The sequence below is a fragment of the Peromyscus leucopus genome, chromosome 4, assembly GCF_004664715.2.
Source record: "Peromyscus leucopus breed LL Stock chromosome 4, UCI_PerLeu_2.1, whole genome shotgun sequence".
Taxonomy (NCBI): Eukaryota; Metazoa; Chordata; class Mammalia; order Rodentia; family Cricetidae; genus Peromyscus; species Peromyscus leucopus.
Window position 1 is genome coordinate 32,921,685 of NC_051066.1, and position 23,155 is coordinate 32,944,839.

The 23,155-nt window shown below is 36.7% G+C and overlaps 1 protein-coding gene across 2 annotated transcripts in view; it reads left to right on the forward strand.

Moving 5' to 3' along the window:
• Kcnj3 (potassium inwardly rectifying channel subfamily J member 3) overlaps positions 1-6,274 on the forward strand; it is a 151,476-nt gene extending 145,202 nt beyond the window's left edge. The window contains exon 3 of one of the 2 annotated variants that reach the window (XM_028874646.2): positions 3,008-6,274. In XM_028874646.2, the coding sequence (XP_028730479.1) occupies positions 3,008-3,594 (587 nt within the window). In that variant the 3' untranslated portion in view covers positions 3,595-6,274. The remainder of the gene's footprint in view (positions 1-3,007) is intronic. The other variant, XM_028874718.2, reaches the window with a different exon arrangement.
• Positions 6,275-23,155: the final 16,881 nt, after the last annotated feature.

Below are 23,155 nucleotides of genomic sequence, written 5' to 3' on the forward strand. Positions count from 1 at the left end.
ATCTTTGGATGAAAAAACATTTTGTGAAAAAAAAAAAAAAAAGATTTGCTTCATGCATTGACTCACAGATTAAAAAGGGTATATGTTATTGTTTAATGTGTTTTATTCTAGCAGCATTACAAATTTAGAATGTCAAATGCAATGCAGATAACCTCGTTGGTATTTCCTATAGCTAATCCTTTATTTACCCTAGACCAAGGTCATGTATTCAACCTAATTCGCTATTCACTAGAAAAACAGGTCTGGGAGCTTTTGAGGTGAAAATGGCAATCGCTTGATGTTATTACAAATCTTTAATTAAACTGTCAGATGACCATTAACTCTGTAATTGTCCATTGTTTCTACTGGAAGAGAGAGGGCCTGCATAAGTCACAAACAGTGGGCAGGATAGGTTTAAAAACAGCATAACCACATGACCTAGTGTAAGAATTGCTGTGGAGGTGGAGTAGAGAGTGAGAGTAGGGGGTCAATCAGAACACTGGACAGCAGTGGTAACTATTTCACTAACATGCCCTCAACAAAAGGTAAATAAGCAAGCAAACAAAAAAAGGTATCATCAGATGTTGTTTCAGTGTTTACTCTGACTGTTGGAAATAATCACATGAAGCTCATGCCTGCAATTACTTTGAGACTTCTTAATGAAAAGGAGTATTTACAGAAATCTTGGGACAAACCTAAAAGATGTCACAAGTTCAGAACTCTGACAGCCTGAGAATGTGCCTTGACATACAGTTGAACTGAACCATGATTGTGGTAAAAATGGAGTAAGAAAATTGGGTTGTTTTAAATTAAAATGTTGTTTTAGGAGAAATATCACTTAAATGAAAACTACATTCATGATAGTTTTGTTCCATTGAAATCATACAGAGAGATATTTGTAACTCCATACAAAATGGTTTCTTTGAGGAGACAGTTAAAGGGCATGCTAATTTTATTTGCTGCATTATGTACTATATAGAATATTTATTTCTTCTGGGTAGCTTATCTTCAAATTTCTCAAATAAAAGTGAGTGAATATGTCAGTAGAGTCCTTTTTTTCTTTTATGATGAAATAACAATCCAACATTTTCTTAAAAATTATTTAGTAGTGGATTATAAATATGTTTACAATACAAAAATGAGTTTCTGCTAGTGTGTACACATAAAACCCAGAAATAATGATTTGAACTGATTTAATTACCTTCACATATGAAAATATATTCTGGCATAATATTTATTACAAATAGTGATTTTGTCACTGCCACGCTGTATTAGCTGTATTATCATTTCAGCATTGAAGTAATGAATGGGTTTAGACTCTTAACTAAAACATTAAAAGTAGAGAAGAGAGGGAGAGCGAGTGAGGGGGTAGAAAATGAGAGGATAAGACAAGAGGTATTAAAACTATGCTGACATTTTTCTCTGCAGCTTATTAAACCGGTTTCCCAGTAAGTTCAAAAAATTAATGTCTCTGAGCCCTGGGTTACTTATCTTTCTGTTTGACAGAGCACATCCCCTTAACAGGGATGTACAGAGGATAAGGAAGAAGAGCCAGGGCACCTAGCACAGTGCCTACCAAGACATGGATGATTATTTTCTGCATTAGAAAATTTTAATTCCTTCTGAAAGATGGCATGTCATGATGACTCTGAAGTACCTCGTGATATGTTACTGATAATGCTCATTTGGCAAGATGTTGGAGGGATTCAATGAAGGATCTATCTTTTCTTTAACGTGGCTTTTCCTATGACAGACTTTAATCCTAATCCCCTGTAAGTACTTGTGTGATTGCTTTTCAGGCAGCAGAAGCACACGGTACTTTTTACTGGTCCTCTGCTATGTTTTAAAACAACAGAGATCACCTGTGTGATGTGAATAATTGAAAGAAGGAAGGTGGACCTTATTCATCAGATAACAATTGTTAAGGGAGAATTATTAGTTTTATGACTTTACATTTTAGTAGCCAGTTGGAGAAGTTTGATAGTGCACATGCAGGAAAGCAATCATTTTACTTCTCACAGAAAATCATATTGTGATTTGTATAAAGCTGAGATTTGATGTGTGATTTTAAATTTTCGCTTCATTTTCAAAAGGTGAATATTCAGAGGTTGTTTGGCTAGATAATAACTTAATCTAAATAAATTATATTGAAGAAAACAACATTGGTTACATCAAAGTATCATGAGGTACATTATATTCAAGCAACATAATATATAAGTGTCACAATTTTACATCTGATAACCAGCATGACTTCTAGAATTTTTAAAGCAGAAATGGAAAATGATACATTACAAGACCCCAAGTAGCTATTTTTCCACCAAAATTTCTAAAATTTTAACCAATGTTTGACCTTATAGATCTAAAAAGGTAGGACTACCACAATGACTCGCCATTATCCAGATTGAAATGTTTAGTTTTGTTAATTAACAAGTACTTTGGGGAGAGATCTTTGGTGTTCCCACCTCCCCTTGCTTATTGTCACTAACTGAAGAGGAAAAACATAACTCTTATTTATTTAGAGCCAACTACATATACTAGCTACATGATTTGTTATATTTCTATATTTGAGTTTGATTTCTTGCTCACAGCATGAAATTCTTGGTTTGTCCCCACTTTACATTACAGGAAATGATTTAGAGTTTCTAATTTCTTTACCTTTACACTCTGGTACAGTTCGCATTCAAAGCCAGATATAGTCGACATATCACATTGCTTCTTAAATAATGATATGATCATACTATTTCCCCTTCAGTTCCTCCTATAGATAAGTGTTCTAAAGTTATTCTAGGTAGGTTTTAGTCTTGGTTTGTGGATAATGAACCATGAATCATGTGAGTCTGAGGATTTCTGGCACCTTTTGTGTTTCTGTGGAAGGAAGGAATATGCAGTACAGCTTTAACACAAAAGAAAACTTCTGAAGTCTTATACTATGTGGTCTCCTTATATGAATATGTGAACAGAGTGGATTCCTGCTTTTTCTTTTGCTTTACTGTGCATAATTCATCAAAGGGTTTCTTTCTGCTTGCAGGGATGACTTGCCAAGCTCGGACATCATACACTGAGGATGAAGTTCTTTGGGGTCATCGTTTTTTTCCTGTAATTTCTTTAGAAGAAGGGTTCTTTAAAGTTGATTACTCCCAGTTTCATGCAACATTTGAAGTCCCCACCCCTCCGTACAGTGTGAAAGAGCAGGAGGAAATGCTTCTCATGTCCTCCCCTTTAATAGCACCAGCCATAAACAACAGCAAAGAAAGACATAATTCTGTGGAGTGCTTAGACGGACTAGATGACATTAGCACAAAACTCCCATCAAAGCTGCAGAAAATTACTGGGAGAGAAGACTTTCCCAAAAAACTCCTGAGGATGAGTTCTACAACTTCAGAGAAAGCCTATAGTTTGGGTGATTTGCCCATGAAACTCCAACGAATAAGCTCAGTTCCTGGCAATTCTGAAGAAAAACTGGTATCTAAAACCACCAAGATGTTGTCTGATCCCATGAGCCAGTCTGTGGCAGATTTGCCACCAAAGCTTCAAAAAATGGCTGGAGGACCTGCCAGGATGGAAGGAAATCTTCCAGCCAAACTAAGGAAAATGAACTCCGACCGCTTCACATAGCCAACACCTCCTTAGGCATTCTTTAAGGTTTTGATTTAGTATTAGTCCAATATTTGGCTTACAAGATAATCCTCCCTAGGAAATCAGAGAGGTCTATCCCAGCCCAGAAAGTGTGTTTGAGAACTCTTCAATCCAGTGTTGTTACCGTGCAGAACATGCATTATGAAGGGAGGCCATCTTAAGGAAGTTATTAGTGGGCATGTATTATCACATCAAGCATGCAATAATGTGCAAATTTTGCATTTAGTTTTATGGCATGATTTATATATGGCATATTTATATTGAATATTCTGGAAAAATATATATAAATATATATTTGAAGTGGAGATATTCTCCCCAAAGTTTCTAATATATGTATTAAGCCAAACATGAGTGGATAGCTTTCAGGGCACTAAAATTATACACATATATACATACATACATATAAACATACATGCACACACACACATGACATACCCATACAAACATATATATCTAATAAAAATTGTGATGTTTTGTTCAAATTTGTATTTCTTGTGCATGTTTACTTTATTAGACTAGGAAGGCTGCTGGCATTGATTATGAATACCAAATACTTTAGCCTTAAATTATTTGTTATTTAAAAATCTGATTTAATGTTTTCTGCTGTTAAGGTGATGGAATCTATCAACTGTACTTAATCATAAAAGATTTCTCAGAAGTTTATGGGGTTCATGGCACCACAGAGACATCATTATTGTGCATTTAATTTGTAAATTTAGAGTACCAGTACCTGGTACACACCATTGAACTTTTCTTATGATTTTTAGAAGTCACTGGAACTGGGGTTGGGTAAATAAAAGTTTATTAATTCATCGGTTAGTCTTTTCTTAGACTAACTAATACCTTTAAGTTGGATTTGTACACAGTCTAATAAAAATATGAGCTCTAGACAAATGCTGAATCATTGGAATAGTCAGTAGCCAGGTTATATTTGAAGATGTCAGAGTTTGTGTGAACTTTACAGGGTAACGGTCCCTGCTTCAAAATGAGTTAATTGCAAATGTTTTCTTCTTTTTCTGGGACTTTTGTCATCCATCAAAAACCTCGTAGATCTTTCAGGAGATATGACAGCACAATGAAGCAGAAGAAATACTCATGCTAAAATCGTGTATGTCTAACAGAGACTTTTTTTGCTGTTCTCTTGTGTATGCCATTTGTTGTGAAAGGACAGACTTTTTCCTTATCTGGGAAGCATATCCCAGGTCTGTCAGTCATAATTTCGCCGAGACCTGAGGAAATTAAAATCAAATGAATTGATAATGTTTGTACACTCAGGATTTTTCAGTTTTGTTTTGGTGTTGAACAATTCTTTATTGATGCCTTGGATCTCTGGCCTCCACAATAAGTTTAGTAGTACGATTTTTCAACTCCCAACATCTTGCTGGAATCAAACTTGATCAGTAGTACACTTCTAACACAGGGTTTAGGGTGAGGATTTTTTTTGTGTGTGTGAAAATGCAGAAGTACTTCTTGGCATAATAGCATAGGTTTTGCTATATAATTTCTTTGGGAAATTTCTTTGGGGTTTTCAATCCAAATTGGCCCAGAATTTACTCACTTCTCATTAATATGTAAATCACTGATGGATGGTTTGAGCACACAGCATTCCTTACAGTTTAGTGATCCTGCGATAATTTTATTAGAGGCAAATTATTGCATAAACAGTATATCATCCACTATATCTTATGGCTACCTCTGTATCAACCAAATTCTGTAGGTGCAAACACATACCAGGGAATGATTACTGGAAAAATGATCAACTCTAGCATCCATCCACTGTGAATAGAGCAGTTGCCCTTCCCCTTGATCACTAAATGTTCTTATTTGCCAGATGAAGATGATATTAGCAGAAGGAAAAAGGGGACCAGTGGGTATGGAATATTTAGCAGTGGAGGAAGCTGCATAGATCATTTAGTCCAACACCTTAAAACTATACAGAGCCATAATAGTCTTTGGAGAGTCATTTTAATTTGTTTTTGGTATTATGAAGAACCAAAAACAAACTCTCTGGATTTATTCATTTAACAAAAATTGTTGCATGCCTTCTTTGTCCTAGGCATTGTATTTTTTCTTTCTTTCTTTTTTTTTTTTTTTTTAGGTTTCGTTCCTGGGGATTTAGATATGTATGCCACATGAGCAGGAGAATGTGGAGGAGACAGGAGAAAAAGAGAGAGAGAGAGAGAGAGAGAGAGAGAGAGAGAGAGAGAGAGAGAGAGAGAATGCAGTAGTCAACATTTCAAGTATAAGAATGAACACAGGGTAGAACACAGAAATGGCTGGGGGTTGATGAGCACACAGAGGAGATACGTAGGGAGTTGGTTAACAGTAGACTTGGGACCTGGATGACAAGAGCCAGTGTGGCCATAATCAATCAATTCAAGAGAATACGACACTTTGACCTTTTCCGCACACGTGTGGGAACAGTATGATTTCTGCATGTACTTGCAGTTTACTCCCGATTTCAATGTTGAGCATAGGATCCAGTCTGCCCAGGAAACTTGCAGTTTATACTTGTTGTACTTGTGGAATTATTAGTAGCCCTCTCTTTAATTCCCATTATGTCCTGGTTTGGATGATATATGGTAAAGTTTTGTTGATGCTAACAAAATTATCGAGTCTAATATATTTGGAAAAAAAATAAAGAATTGCTTTACTTCTCCTTTTCTTGATTTTCTTTTCTTTCACAAACTGTTTTGGAAAAACTCACTCCAATATCACTTCTTTTAGTCTCAAGGAATTCCTAGAAAAGTAGTTGGATCTGTACATGTCATGTCTCTTAGGTTCAAAACTTATGCATTTTATTGAAAGCACAACATAAAAGTAAACCTAACTATTTCTACTTAAAGAAGTTTTCTAAGAGCTAAAATCAAAAGAGCTAAAAGTTAATATATGTCAATATGCTTTCCAGATCACCAGATTAGTGGTTATTGGGAAAGAAACACCATACCAAATAATTGGACACTATTGTGTTCCTAGCATTTTACAGCATAGCTCTGGTTATAGTAAAAGATATCATTCTATTTATTAAGATGTTAATAAAACAACTATTTTGATAATGCTTATCCTCATTTTAAGTACATATTTATTGCAGCAACACATGAATATACTTTGTAATAGATGTTAAATGAACTGGAGGATATTTTATCATCAATTATGTTTAAATCTTATGATATTTTAATACCATTTATATATGACTTAACATTTTATCCAAAGAGTTCTTTAACTCCAGTAGTGAAAAGCCCTGTTGTCTGGTAACACAGAATTTATTCTAATGCATGATGCTTTCTGGAGGTATAATTATGGCACAGCTGACTCTATTTGTATGAAGAACATTTCTGTAATTTCTTACTATGAAGAAAGTTCAGTTAGACTGCACTGTCTGTCTGCACATTCTATTTTACAATTTATGCTTGAATTACATTTTGCATATTAAAATAGTATGAAACTTATTATATTTTATAACATCCAATCTTTAAATATTTCAATTTACAGGGTTATTTGTATTATAAATATATAAACTCCTGTATTCAGTACAGAGAGTCTAATTAAAATACACATTAAAACTTTGGAGAACCACTGAGCTTAGTTTTCAAAGTCTCACCATCATTTCTTCACTTTCCTACGTGAACCACACACCTTCATAGAGTTTATGACTTTTAGTTCCTACAAGACAGTGATTTGATTCTCTACAAGAGCTTGCTTATAAATTACTTTCATGGAGTCTCTTTATGGATGAGCTGTTTCAGCAACATGAAGCCTCTACTTACTAATGCTGATTTCTCAAGACCTGATTCCTTGGAGGAAGCTTCAAGAACAGTCTGTCCCAAACTAAGTGTTTTTTAAAATGGTGATAAGTAAAGCAGGAAAAGTACAGTTTTGTTCAAATAAATAATATTTTAATGTATGTTCACCTGAAAATGTTCAATGTGTCATCAGGTTAATAAGTGTGTCATCAGATAAGGGCTATGTTTTTCCTTTGATATGTACTGCTTCCTGCTCCTGGGATCATCACAGAATTAATTTTATCAAAAATTAAAATTAGAAAGCTAAATTACAGAACAAGAGAAATTTATCATTAATTATGAGAGTTTACTGACCATGCAGAAGATCTAGTATTGGTTTCCAGCACCCATATCAGAATCTTACAACTGCCTATAACACAAATATCAGATCTTCACTGGTTTTTTTTTTCCTTTGCTGTTATATGACACCATGACCAAAGTCTCTGTCTACTCTTTCAAGACTCCCGAAAGTTGCTTGTGTCCTTCTCCTATTTCGCAGGTAATAATATATCCTTCTGAGGTCTTTGATGTAGTTGAAGACTAGATAGTTATAATTTTCCTTAGTTATGATAAAAGATAAGTTAGATATGAAACCTTAGACTAACAAATATAAGATAGATAGAACATTTTTTTAATTTTGCCAAATACAAATAGACTAGTTATTATAAATAGACTAGATATTGTAACTGTAATTCTTGCTTGATGATTGTTTTGTTATCTGTAATTTTACTATGTGAAAGTTAAAACCTTCCTTTTTGAAAAAAAGAAAAGGGGAAGTGCTGTAGGATGTACTGTATGTTAAAAATTTTGCTCTGATTGGTTAATAAATAAAACGTTGATTGGCCCGTAGCCAGACAGGAAGTATAGGTGGGAAAAGGAGAGAAGAGAATTCTGGTAACAGGAAGTCTGAGTCAGGAGAGACACTACCAGTTGCTATCATGACAAGCAACATGTGAAGATGCTGGTAAGCCACAAGCCACGTGGCAAGATATAGATTTATAGAAATAGGTTAGTTTAAGATATAGGAACTAGATAACAAGAAGCCTGAGCCATTAGGCCAAACAGTTTAAGTAATATAAAAAGAAGAAAGAAACTAAAGTATAAAATAAAGTATTTAATTTGGGCTTATGTTTTCAGAGGGTTAGCATCCATGATGGCATAGCACAGGAGTGTCGACAGTAGCAGTTCAGAACTTACATTTTGAATTGCAAGTATGAGAGAGAGAGAGAGAGACAGAGAGAGAGAGAGAGACAGAGACAGAGAGAGACAGAGACTGAGAAAGTTGCCGTGAATCTTTTGAAACCCCTGAGCCCAACGCCTAGTAACACACCTCTTCCAACAAGGCCATACGTCCTAATCCTTCTTAAACAGTTCCACTATGTGGAGACCAAATATTTAAACAAACTTTCTTATGGGGGCTATTCTCATTCAAACCACCACATTCCACCCCCTGGTTCCCATAGGTTTGTGGGCATATCATAATGCAAAATGCATTTTGTCCAACTTCAAAGATTCCCACAGTCCTTTATAGCCTCAACAAGGTTTAAAAGCCTAAAATTCAAAGTCTAAACTCTTCTGAGACTCATGAAAATCTCTCAGTTTTAACCCCATGTAAAAATAAAAACATTAAATTACTAAATTCCAATATAACATGACATAGAACACACTATTCCTGAAAGAAGGGATGGGGACATAATAAGAAAATGCTGAATCTAAGCAAGACCCAAACCAGCCTGGCAAAACCCAAATCCTGTAGTTCCCTGTCTAATGTGAATGGGCTTTGATGGTCTGCCTTTCTAGGCTTTCTGCCTGCAACATTCTTCTCTCTCTAGGAATGGTTCCACTCCTCGTATACAGCTCTCCTTGGCAGATGTTCATGGCTTTGACATCTCTAGCATCTCTCCCAGCTTCAGGCCTCTCAGATTATCCAGGACTCCCCTGTCACACGTCTGGTCTCAGTGGATTTCCTTCACCATAGAGAAAAATTTCAGAAGCCCTTTATTCATGTATCATTTATGAATCTAAAGCCATAACCACATGGGTGACACTTTGAAGTTTGACTCCCAACTTGAGGTGAACCACTTTGGCAATCTTCAACCACATTCCTATCAGCTCCGATTTGTTGTTACTTTTCAGGAGCAGAAAATTCCTCAGTTCTCTCCTTTCTGTGATTTAGAAGCTTACCTGTGTGGCTGTTTCCCTCACAGCACTCCTCCATTTATTCCATTGAAGATCATGACTTACTATGATCTTTTCATCTTAGCACAATCCTTGGCTCCAACATTAAATTTCCTGGTGCTATTTTTCCTCTCAAACTGTCCATTTTGCATTTTTTTGTTGTTTCACGTGTTTTTTTTTTTTCATTGTAGACATGTCCAAAAATGATTACTATAGCCACACAGAAGAATCAATATTAGGCTGTCTTGTAATCTCTTTTACTATATAAATTAGTTTCTTACTTTTCAATTTAGTATCAGGTACATTCTTAGGACACTGGAGAAGCCTTATTCTTTGCTAATATTGTTTCCCTCTAAAACTCTTTGAGTGGGGCCTCCATAGTACATACTGCTCTCAGCCCTATTATCTTCCAAATTACTACAAGGATGGCCCATTTAACACTGCTCACAGTACTCAAGTGCTTTCCTAGTACAAAGTTCCAAATCTTCCACACTCCTCCAACAAGCTGCATGGTCAGACCTGTCAAAGCAATACAGGATTTGCCGGTAGCAGCTTTGGTCTTAGCTACTTTTCTATGGCTATTATAAGAAACTGTGACAAAGACAATTCCTAAAAGGACATGTTTGAGTAAGGTTTATGGTTTCAAAGGGTTTGAGTCCATGAATGTGGAATGCAGGGATGTTGGTCCAAATAGCTGAGAGCTTACATATTTTTGTAGGATTTTTTGTTGTTGTTGTTGCTGTTGTTGTTTTCATATCCCAACCAACATTTCCCCTCCCTCCCCTCTTCTCAATTCCTCTCCCCCATCTCCCATCTACCCCTCCCCCATCCATTTTCTCTTCAGATACATATATTCCCATGGATATCAGCCAGCCAAAGTATATCAAGTTGCACTGAAACTAGGCTCCTCTTCTATTAAGGCTGGATGAGGCAATCCCGTGGGAAGAATGGGCCCCAAAAGCAGGCATCAGAATCAAAGACATCCCCTGTGTTAGGACTCTTACAAGAAGACCACATTACATAACTAGAACATGTATGCAGAGGGCCTAGGCCAGTTCCATGCAGGCTCCCTAGTTGTTGGTTCAGTCCCTGTGAGTCCCTTAGGAAGGCCAGGTTAGTTGGTTCTGTGGATTTTCTTGTGGTGCCCTTAACCTCTCTGGCTTCTACATTCTTTTCTCCCCCTCTTTAGCAGTATTCCCAGAGCTCTGCCTAATGTTTGGCTGTGGGTCTCTGCATCTGTTCCTATTAGTTGTTGGATGAAGCCTCTCTGATGACAGTTGGACTAGGCACCAACCTATACTTTATGAAAATAGCAAAATATCATTAGGAATCATTTCATTGCCTTTTCTTGCATCTTTGCTCTTGTGAACAGTACACTGCAAACATGAGCTATTTGTATTTAGTTCTATCCTAGGTCTCTGGGGTATCTTTCCTTGAAATGGAATCTGGGGTCATCTTTGGGTGGAGCTAGAAACTTAGATCAATGAAAACTCCCAGGAATCTATGAGGGTGACCCTAGCTAAGTTACTAGCAATGGGGGATACAGAGTCTGAATCAGTCATCCCCTGTAACCAGACAATTCCAGTGGAGGGATTGGGACACCAATCCCACCACAAACCTGTCAACCTACAATTTTCCTGCCTACAAGATGTACTGGGATAAAGACGGTACAGAAATTTTGGGAGTGGCCAATTAATGACTGCCCAGCTGGAGACTTATACCCTGAGAGAGTTTACACTTTAATATTCAAGTATAAACAAGAGGAAAAGACTAGGAATGCCACAAGCCTTTTTAAACCTCGTGGTTTACTGGCAGTGACACATCTATTCAAACAAGGCCACACTCCCTAATCCTTCCCAAACAGTTCCACCAATTGGAGACCATTATTCAAACATATGAGCCCATTATGGTGGGTTTCATTTAGTCCACTACATTATCCAACACCCTTTACTTACAGCAGACACCTGCACAATATGATGAACAAAATCACACAGATATACATAAAACAAACAGACAAAAATAAACTAAATTTCTTGAATCTTAATCTTGTGGATTCAGTGATGATTGTCTTCAATAATAATAATAATAATAATATTACTATGATGATGATGATGATGATTTTTACTGTGGTTGGTATTGATTTTACTTGTAAAGTTTGTATTTTTGTCTCTCTCTCTCTCTCTCTCTCTCTCTCTCTCTCTCTCTCTCTCTCTCTCTCTCTCTCTCTCTCATGAGCTGGATTGCAAGCTCATAGTCCTGCTTCATCCTCCTGGATGCTGGGATTACAGGTATTTATCCTTGCATCAAGTTAAAGTTACTTCCTCATCCTCATTGACAGCTAAGATTCCTTGTTATGATTTCAGTGGTGAAAAGTTTGGTTGCTGATAAGATTATAGGTCTCTAGAGCTACACATGACATGCTCATCAGCTCTTAGTTTCAGCTTTACAATGATTCATCCTGCATGTTATTTCTCATGGATGTGATAATCCCAATGTCCTAATCAGGATTACCCAAGTCTAATTCTTCTGAACCCAAACACACACACACACACACACACACACACACACACACACACACACACACACCACAAACACAAAAAAGAATCACATACATGCATACATGCAGAAAAACATTACTTTACTTTTGAAAAACATTATTCTACATAAAATATATGAATACATATAGACATGTATGTGTATATATACATATATTTATAAGAATACATTCATATGCATATATGATACAAATATATATACATATATATGAAATTTTAGTGCACTTAGCCATCAAATTTATATAAGGACTGCAGAGAAAAGTCTCTACTCTGTACATATTGTCTATTCATTTCCTTTTCAGACACAAGACTTTCTTTCCTTCTGAGTAGTTCCAGTTATATTAAAGTATAAGCTGCAGACATCCAGTAGATCTGTCTCTGACAATCTTTCCACTCTCTCTTTGTCTATGATCAGTTGGAGTCACTGACCATGAAATAGATGCCCTATTTAAAGCTGAGCATTACACAGTCTGTTCTCTGCATGTTAACGAGTTTGGGGTTTCATGTGAATCACCATCTAGTAAAAAAGAAAGAAACCTCTCTGATGAGAGTCAAGAGACTCACTAGGCGATCAGGATAAGAACTTAGTTGCTTCATTCAGCAGCACATATACATAAAATTGGAACAATCTGCAAGGTGACACACAAATATAAGCTTACTCTTAGATATATGTATAATGTATCAGTCTCCCTCTACCTCTCTATCTGTCTCTGTTTCTCTCTGTTTCTGTCTCTGTTCTCTCTCTCTCTCTCTCTCTCTCTCTCTCTCTCTCTCTCTCTCTCATGCATGTAGTTTAAACAGAGTTGTATAATCGAGGGAGATAATGCTCCCCCTAAGAGCCATAGACAAAAAGTCCAGTGCCAGGCATAAGGTACCTACCTTTGAGTCATTGGTCAAGAAAGTTCAAGAGATTCCCCTAGCAACACAGGCTATGGCTAATGCCCATGATTGTCTTCTAGAACGCACACTTTAGTCACAGGACTTGGAAAATTTGAGATGGAAATATTTTAAAAGCTTCCCCCTATACCACTCAGCTTCCAAGGTAAGAAAGCAATCAATAGTCCTACTCATCTTTAAGACTACAAACCACAATAATGACTAATCTTGCAAGAGGCCCCTAATAATGCAATAGTGGCATTACCATCCTGAAAGTACCTAGTCATTATATAACTGGACTTAAATCCCACTTAAATGGAGACAATTCATACCTGATATTGTAAACCTAGTCAATTAATCATGGCTGAAGTGGTCATAGACCTTATGGGAGAAGCTATTTTTCAAAACCAGTGCAATTCAATTTCTAACTATATTCTAAATTCTTATCTTTAAATCCACACATGTCCAGCTCTTACCCTTCATCAAAGAAATTTCCTTTTGCAACAAAAGGAGACTATTACAAATGTCCACACTGGTCAGAATGCAGAGAATAAATGATAAGGGTGCCCGGCTCCAACTATTATACCTACAATAAAATTATTACAGCTAAATCTCAGGTAATATCACAGGAGAAGAAATGAAAAGATGGTAAAAGCCAGAGAATCATGATGCATTCCGCTAGACAGGGATGCTTGCACCTATGAAATCTCAATAGTATGGTTGACTGCACAATACTTTTGTAGTGACAGCATCAATTAATACAGCAACATGGAAATTTCACAAGGTTCCACCTGTAGATGAGGAACAACATACAATAATGGCCACTGAGAAAGACAACCAATTTTCTCCAAGAATGAGCTCCCTGATGAGTTATCTGATGCAAGTACCAACTTGAAACAAAAGACGATTGCTAGGGAGAGTAAGTCTGTTTTTTTCAGTGGTGTTGCTAGTGTACATTGCTCATGCTCTGATGGATGTCCTCACACCCTACATGGGCAGAAGTACTCAGTGATGAAAAAGAGAGAGAGAGATATGAAGTTGGGAGGGTTATGTAATTCCTGAGTGAAGTAGAAGGAGAAAATGGGTTTGTGGATGTGACTTCACTTGATTCCCTTTTCAGTATACATAAAATTTATAAGATGAAATTATATTCCTTTCAATTCTTATATTCATATTCATATGACTTATATCTTTTCTAATACATTAATGTAGATCTGTCAAATAATTTTCTCATCAATCTTCAATTTTTTCAGTTAAATAAAAATGCATGAATAATGTCATCAACTTTTCACTAAAAGTGACTCACAGAATTGATGCTCAATCACAAAGAAGTTTTAATGTGAAAAATATTTGGTAAATTTAGATCTAATCTGGGATGAGAATATACAATATTTTTAAAAGGAATAACAAAACATTTTAGACTTATAAACAGATGAATAATAAGCTATAAGCAAATTAAATAAATAAGAATATTTGAGAGCGTACATGATTACAGGTCTTTATAAATTTTGCTTTCCTCTGTGCTTGCAATCATATTTGTTGGTTATAATATGAGTGGTCATAAACAATGAATGACCTGTATTCATACTAATATTCCATTATTCTGTGTCTATGTTTTATTTTATAGTCACTTTCATGACTATACAACATAATGCCACCAATTTCAAATTGTTAAATACTCTGTTGTTTAGGAAAAGATCTTACTGAGAATGATGAATTTAATTTGTAGCCACTATAATATGAATACCACATGATGTCTATTAACATGTAATTTCTGAATAATCATGTCCAATTGTAACTTAACTACAGTGTTAAATCTCCACAATGATTCCTTTATCATAAATTTAAAACTAGTAACCACTTATTGGGTCATTTTTTCCTATTATAGAAAACAAACTAGAGTAAATATAAAGATCAAGAAATTCAAGCCCTATTAGAGATAGGGCTTTAGTGGGAATAGAATGTTCTAAATTTTTTAAACATAAGTTCATAGTATCCTATAAGCAAATTGAAGAACAATGTGATTTATTTCATATTTGATGTGATTTTGAAATTATAATCACAAAATTAGAGAACTTTTAAAATGATTGATAATAAAGGGTACAGAAATTACATCTCAAGTGCTTTGAAGCTATTTCTTAAATAATGAAAAAGTAGAAGAAAAGTCAACAACATCAATATATCCACAGGGTTTGAAAGGCACATTATGGATTGTAAATGCAAATTCAAAAAAGTATAAAAATGAAATATGAAAAGTAGATCAATAAGGAGCATAAAGACCAGATGAATAGTAGATTGTTCAAAAGGGAAAACAAAACCCACAAACAGTATCTGTACACCCTTTAAAAACTTAAGTAATAGGGAGAAATGATAAATATTTTGCACAATACACTGACAGCAATCAAGAGGCTTCCTATAGTGTGAGTGGGTTACATTTGGTTGAGTTGTGGACCAAGGAGGGGCTGCTGTTGAGGTCCCTAAATAACCCAGGCAGAAGCTCAAATAGAAAGTCACTTTCTTAAAACTGACAGTGGGGTCCCATTGTTGAGGACATCCACATAGCTAATTGAACATATAGAATATTAACTTGTGCAGTCTCAGAGCCTTTACCCATACATTCTAGTCTCTGGTACAAGAAAGTACTCCGTGGGCTACAGAATGAGAACCTGTACACCAACCTAGCCACAAAACCCTCTACCTACAATTTGTTCTGCCTCCAAGATATGATGGGCCAGTGGTGGCTTAGACTTGTGGGTATGGCCAATCAATGTTGGGATTAACTTGAAGTCCACACCATGAGAGGGAGCATGTGCCTGTCTTTGCATGGATGGCCAGAAACTGGAGACTAGATAGTTAGACACCTAGTGTAGAACCAAACAATACTGGCAAAAAAAAAAATCCAATCAATGAAATGATTGCTAATGTTATTGTTTTAAACTCATAGATCAGTGCCTTGTCTAGGTGTCCTTAGAGAGGTTACTTCCAGCAGTAGATGGGAGTAGGTGTGGAGATCTATAACCAGACACTATGCAGAGAGAGAGTCTAAGTTGGAGGTCTCCATTGGGTCCTACCCCTTAGAGCTCAGGGGAACCCCGCAGAAGAGGGGATGGAAAAATTGTAGGAGTCAGAGGACACCAGGAGAACATGGCCTACCAAATCAACTAAACAGGGCTCATATGGTCTCACTGAGATGGACATGGCAAGCATGGGGCTTCACAGGGCTGCTCCAGGCCCTCTGCATATATGTTACAGCTGTTAGTTTGGTGGTTTTGTGTGACTATCAACAGTGGAATCAAGTGTATCCCTGACTCTTTTGCCTGCCACTAGGCCTCTTTTTCTTCTATTGGACTGCCTTGTCCAGCCTCCACATGAGAACCTTTGCCTTGTCTTGTCATATCTTGTTTTGTCTTGTTTGGCTGTTGTCTCTTGGAGGTCTGATATTTTCTGAAGAGGAAACAAAGAAAGGTTCAATCTTGGGGAGGAGAGGTTGGAGGGAACTTGGAGGAATGAAGGGAGAGGAAACTGTGATTGGGAAGTATTGTATGAGAGAAGAATCAATTTTCAATTAAAAAAGAGTAATAAATAAACTGATGTTTCACTCCATTGAAATTATTTTCATTGAGATTTGTTTATAGATCACGTGTTTTAGAGAAAAAATAAACTCAGTGTAAAGTTTAATGTTAATGGTTGTAGAAGTTGCCAAAACTAATATTTTCTCAATTATCAAGTAAAATCAAAAAAGAAGCATCATTTTTGTGTGGTTACCCTTACAACCACCTTGGAAATCAATATGGCACTTTCTTGGAAAACTGGGAATCAATCACCCCCAAGACCCAGCTATACAACTCTTGGGCATATACCCAAGGATTGCTCAATCATACCACAAGGGCACTTGCTCAGCTATGTTCATATCAGCATTGTTTGTAATAGCCAGAACCTGGAAACAACCTAGATGGGCCTTCAACTGAAGAACAGATAAATAAAATGTGGTACATATACACAATGGAATACTACTCAGTAGAGAAAAACAATGACATCATGAGGTTTACTGGCAAATAGATGGATCTAGAAAAACTTATCCTGAGTGAAGTAACCCAGACTCAGAAAGACAAACATGGTATGTACTCACTCGTAGGAGGATACTAGGTGTAAAACAAAGATGACTAGATTCCTACTCACAACTCCAGGGAGGCTACCTAGAAAATATAGGACCCAAGAAAGACACAGGGATTGCACAATGACAGAGAAATGGATGAGATCTACATGAACAACCTGGACGTGAGTGGGGGTAATGAAGGGCAAGGGTTGAGGGAAAGAGAGCTTAGAGGAGTGGGAGATCCCAGCTGGATCAAGAACAGAGAGGGAGAACAAGGAATAAGAGACCATGATAAATGAAGATGACATGAGAATAGGAAGAAGCAAAGTGCTAGAGAGGTCCACAGAAATCCACAAAGATACCTCCACAATAGACTACTGGCAATGATCGAGAGAAAGCACAAACTGACCTACTCTGGTGATAAGATGGCCAAACACCCTAATTATCCTGCTAGAAACCTCATCCAATGACTGAGGGAACTGGATGGCAGGCCCCAGGTGGAGCTCCAGGAGTCCAATTGGTGAGAAAGAGGAGGGTTCATATGAGCGAGAATTGTTGAGACCAAGATTGGAAAAAGTACAGGGACAATTAGCCAAATGAATGGAAACACATGAACTGTGAACCAAAAGCTGAGGAGCCCCCAACTGGATCAGGCCCTCTGGATAAGTGAGACAGTTGATTAGCTTGATCTGTTTGGGAGGCATCCAGGTACTGGGACCGGGACCTGTCCTCAGTGCATGAGCTGGCTGTTTGGAACCTGGGCCTTATACAGGGACACTTATCTCAGCCTGGGAGGAGGGGACTGGACCTGCCTGGACTGAATCTACCAGGTTGAACTCAATCCCCAGGGGAGTCTTTACCCTGAAGGAGATGGGAATGGGGGGGTGGGTTGTAGGGAAGGTGGGGGGAGGGGGGAGAGGACAAGGGAATCTGTGGCTGATATGTAAAATTAAATTAAATTATAAAATTTTTAAAAAGTAAAAGAGCCCAGGACCTGGTACCACTGCCTAGATGCCTCCCATACAGATCAAGCCAATCAACTGTCTCACCTATTCAGAGGGCCTGATCCAGTTGGGGGCCCCTCAGCCTTTGGTTCATAGTTCATGTGTTTCCATTCGTTTAGCTATTTGTCCCTGTGCTTTATCCAACCTTGGTTTCAACAATTCTAGCTCATATAAACCCTCCTCTTTTTCGCTAATTAGACTCCCAGCACTCCACCCGGGGCCTAGCTGTGGATGTCTGCATCCACATTCCTCAGTCCTTGGATGGGGTTTCTGGCACAACTATTAGGGTGTTTGGCCATCCCATTCACGAGAGTAGGTCAGTCCCGCTGTCTCTCGGCCATTGCCAGCATTCTTTTGTGGGGGAATCTTTGTGGATTTCTGTGGGCCTCTTTAGCACTTTGTTTCTTTCTTTTCTGGGCTCATTGCATGAGTTAGCTGTTTGAAACCTGGGATTTATACAGGGACGCTTGGCTCAATCTGGGAGGAGGGGACTGGACCTGCCTGGACTGAGTCTATCAGGTCAATCTCAGTCCTCTCAGTCCTCGGTTGTGGCCTTGATCTTGAGGTGGTGGGGATGGGGGGTGGGATGGGGGGAAGTGGAGGGGGGCAGGAAGGGGGAGAACAAGGGAATCTGTGGCTGTTATGTAGAACTGAATAGCATTGTAAAATAAAATAAAATAAAATAATAAAATAAAATGAAGGTTTGGAACAGAATAAATAAATAAATAAATAAATAAATAAATAAATACCTGAGGAAAATATAAAAAAAAAAGGAAAAGAGAAAGGCAATAATTCCCTGAAGATTCAGCACTAATTCTAGTTCCTTTTAAATCACATAAGACTTTTACATAAGGGTCTTTTTCCTCATTCCGTGTAATCAAGTTTTCTGCTGGAACCTTTCCCTAAGGAAAATGTAACTTGGAAGTTGCTTTTTTTTTTCTCTCTCTACATTAATCAAATGAGACTGCTTAAAAGAAAAGCAGCAAAAAGTGGACTGTACAAAAGCAAAGATTGAAAATAAAAATTATTATATTGGGATTCTTTGTGAATCAAGAGGAGATTTTGCCTTGACTGTGTGTTTCAGATGAATAAATCCTATTCATCTTTGCTTCAAAATGAAATTTTAAAAATGAACATTGGCACATAAGCTATACATGATATAACTTTTGCATATTTCATTATTTGAAATGTAATGAATACAGTTTGACTAGTAGAATCAATATAATTTGTGTGTTTTTGTTTATGTCTTCTATGTATATGTGTATATGGATTCATGTCTGTGCTCATGAGCGTGCAGGTACATGTGAGCATGAGTGTGGAGGCCAGAGGTGAAAATGAATCATATTTAATCACATTCCACTTTATTATTTTTTAAAAAATATGCATTTACTTTTATTTTAAGCTTATGAGTTTTTCTTGCATGTGTATGTGTGAACCATGGGTATGAAGGGTATCAGCAGCCAGAAAAATGCATGTGATCTGACTGAGCCATCTCTCCATCTCTAGCAAAAGCATTTTTCATGAACAATGGGGCCTAATCTTATGTCTTTATACTTGCATGATGATCACTTTACCAACTGAACTATCGCCTTAAAATTTGTTTTGCATTGACTAATTGATTGATATGCTTACTTACTTTTTTATTGATATTGGAAAGGCATGGCACACACATACCATGGCATATATGTTGATGCCTGAAGATATTTTGCCTGAACTTGTTCTCTATTTCCATGAACATCGCTGGGATTTAACTTGGATTATCAGGCTCAGTAGCAAGTGCCATTTCTATAATACACCATCTTGACAGCCCCTCACCCCACTTTGTGCTTTTAAAATTAATTTTTAATTTATATCTTTGTGTGTGTGTGTGTGTGTGTGTGTGTGTGTGTGTGTGTAATATAGATATCAAACACAGAGAACTTTTGGCATGCTGAGCAAGCACTCCATCAATGAACTAAAATACTAGTCAAATCATTAGGCACAAAATATGTAGCAAAAGTTTTCTTTCATAATAATCTGAATACAAAAAATAGTGACTGATTACTAAAAGATATCAAGATATCACTGTTGGGCATTAATGTTCATGTAGTGAATACCTTCAACAGTGAATTCTGAATAGTGATTGCTTATACATGTCTCACCTTCTAGGAAGTAGTTTGATTGAACACTTTCCAGATTCCATTCAGTCACATAGAATATGTCATTTAATTTATACCCAATAAAGCATTGTATAAATATATATACACTTAATGCTAATTGTCAATTTTATAAAATCTAGAATCACTTAGGAGATAGGCTTCAGTGCATGTCTATGAAGAATTATCTTGATTATATTAATTGATTTGAGAAGACTCATTTTAATTGTGGGCAAGACCTGAGCTGTAAATATGGAATTGAGTACTAACTAGTGTGAATTCAGGGGATTCTCTCTGCTTCTTTAAGCTGGATGCAATGTGACACTTCCTTCATACCCCTGCCCCATGACTTCCTTGATATGATGGACTATTACCCAGGAATGTGAACTAAATAAAAGCTTTGAGTCTTAAATTATTGTTGTCAAGTTATTTTATCATAATAACTGGAAAATTTATTAAGATGATATTATAGATCATTTGAGCTTAATAGCTTAGGCTTTCTTAAATTATTTCTCAGAATTCCTCAAAGATTCTGCCTTCAAGGAAATGTCTTTCTGGACACACCTAAGTATACAGAATGATTAATTTTAGTTGACTTGGCAAAACTCAAAAGCATAGCAACACTGTGAAGTATGGAGAAATAATTCAACAAAACTCAATCTTAAATTATTTTTGAGAAAATATTGTCAGGTTACCAAATACATGCTATAAACACTGTTACAGTTCATGAATACTTATCACATGAAATAACTAGATAATTGTTTTACAACAATGCTATATTTTGGTAAAGAAATAATTGTAAGTATTCAGAAAGTTTAAATGATTAACATAATATTACTTTGGGTAGGGAAGAGACATTTGTTATTTTAGATAAATTTTACTGATGTGTATAGTAACTCGAAAATGAATGCGTAGAATGAGAAAATGGAATATAGATGAAGTATACATTTAAAGGAGCATTATTGTATGTTGGTTAAATTAATTGCTCAGACCATGAAATATTTCAGTTAGGTTTTAGCAGGTATCAGTTTTAGTGAAGAAGATGCTGTGCTTCTAGGCAGCACTGGGCTGCCATTCAAAGAATTTCATTGTTCAAATGTTTGCTTCATGTTGGCATCAACTGTTTTTAGCAAAGATATGACAACTCATTCCTTCTGGTTTTCCACATTCATCTTCAAATTAGATGCCACTATACTTGGTATTAAGTTATATCAAATTTTCTTCTGTGGAGAGCAGATGAGATCATGAATGATCTGTATTGTTGACATGAGCCCAACCACGTCAAGGACTCCAATGTCAAAAACTCATAGGCCTTCCTTGGTCAGATACAGTAAATTGACAAAGCCTTCTGCTACTTCAAAAAGGAGTGCTTATAAATGATCAAACAGTGTATACACACACTGGAAACCACACTTCCCCATCCTGGATGAAGGTGACCTGGAATGTTCCCCTACAGAAAGCTACCATCAAAACTAGATATCCCTCTACCTCATGCTGCACATAATAAATGTCTGTCTGTTGGCTTAATAGTAGCCATTAGAGTGAACACAACACAACACAGTTTTTCTGTATGTGTGTTTGTTATTTCTTCATTGCCCCATCAACATAGTTAGGCTTCTAGACCAAGTCATGGAGGACATGGCATTATTCCATAACCATCATATTAGGAAACATTGTTTACCTATGGAATATAAAATTACCATAAAGCCACCATCTAGTAAGTTTGTGTTGAACACTAATTTAAACTTCATTTATTTAATACACAATGCAATGACAGTTTTACCATACAGTATATATGACATTCTTACTAAGTGTCATTGTCCAGATAAAATCTTATTAAGATGACTTGAGGTTTTTCACATTTAGGTTAGAGCCAGTTACCTTTTGGTGTTATTAATTGATGTACCTTAATATTCCCACCATTCAGAAGTCATTATAATCTGAATAAGTAAGAAAAATGCCTTTCCTTATGTTTATAACAAATATAACATTCTTCTTCAATGCCAACAATAAGAGAGGGTCCATATAATGTTTGATGTTGCACTTTTAATGTATAATGTAGATGCGCTCATCTGAACCTCATTGTAAATGGAGGGTTCTTTCCCACCCTCCATTTCCTAAATAATCACACAGAAGCTTATATTAATTATGAATGTTTAGTCAGTGTCTCAGGTCTTACTACTAACTAATTACTAATTATATTTAAATTAACCCATCTCTATTATTAATCTATTTATTGCCACATGTTCTGTGGCTTACTGTTTCTCTGGCATCCTGTTCCTTGGGCAGCTGGCTGCCATCCCATTATGCAGCCCTTTGGGGTAAAGCAAGGTCAGGTTCTCTGACCCTGACTAAGGTCTCACAAGATAGCCTCTGTGGGCCACCACAAGACTCTATAAATGGCAGAGAAACACTTAAGGAGATATTCAACATCCTTATCTATCAGGGAAATGCAAATCAAAATGACTCTGAGATTCCATCTTACACCTGTCAGAATGGCTAAGATCAAAGCACAAGCAACAGCTCATGTTGGAGAGGATGTGGAGAAAGGGGAACACTCCTCCATTGCTTGTAGGAGTACGAACTTGTACAGTCACTTTGGAAATCAGTGCGATGGTTTCTCAGAAAACTGGGAATCTACCTACCACAAAACCTAGCTATACTGCTTTTGTATATATACTCAAAGGATGCTCAATCATACCACAAGAACACTTGCTCAACTACGTTCATAGCAGCTTTATTTGTAACAGCCAGAACCTAGAAAAAACATGGATGTCCCTCAACTGAGGAATGGATAAAGGCAATGTGATAAATTTACACAACGGAGTTACACAATTCAGCTTTAAAAATAAGGACACCAGGCTGGGTAGTGGTGGTGCACACATTTAATCCCAGCACTTGGGAGGCAAAGCCA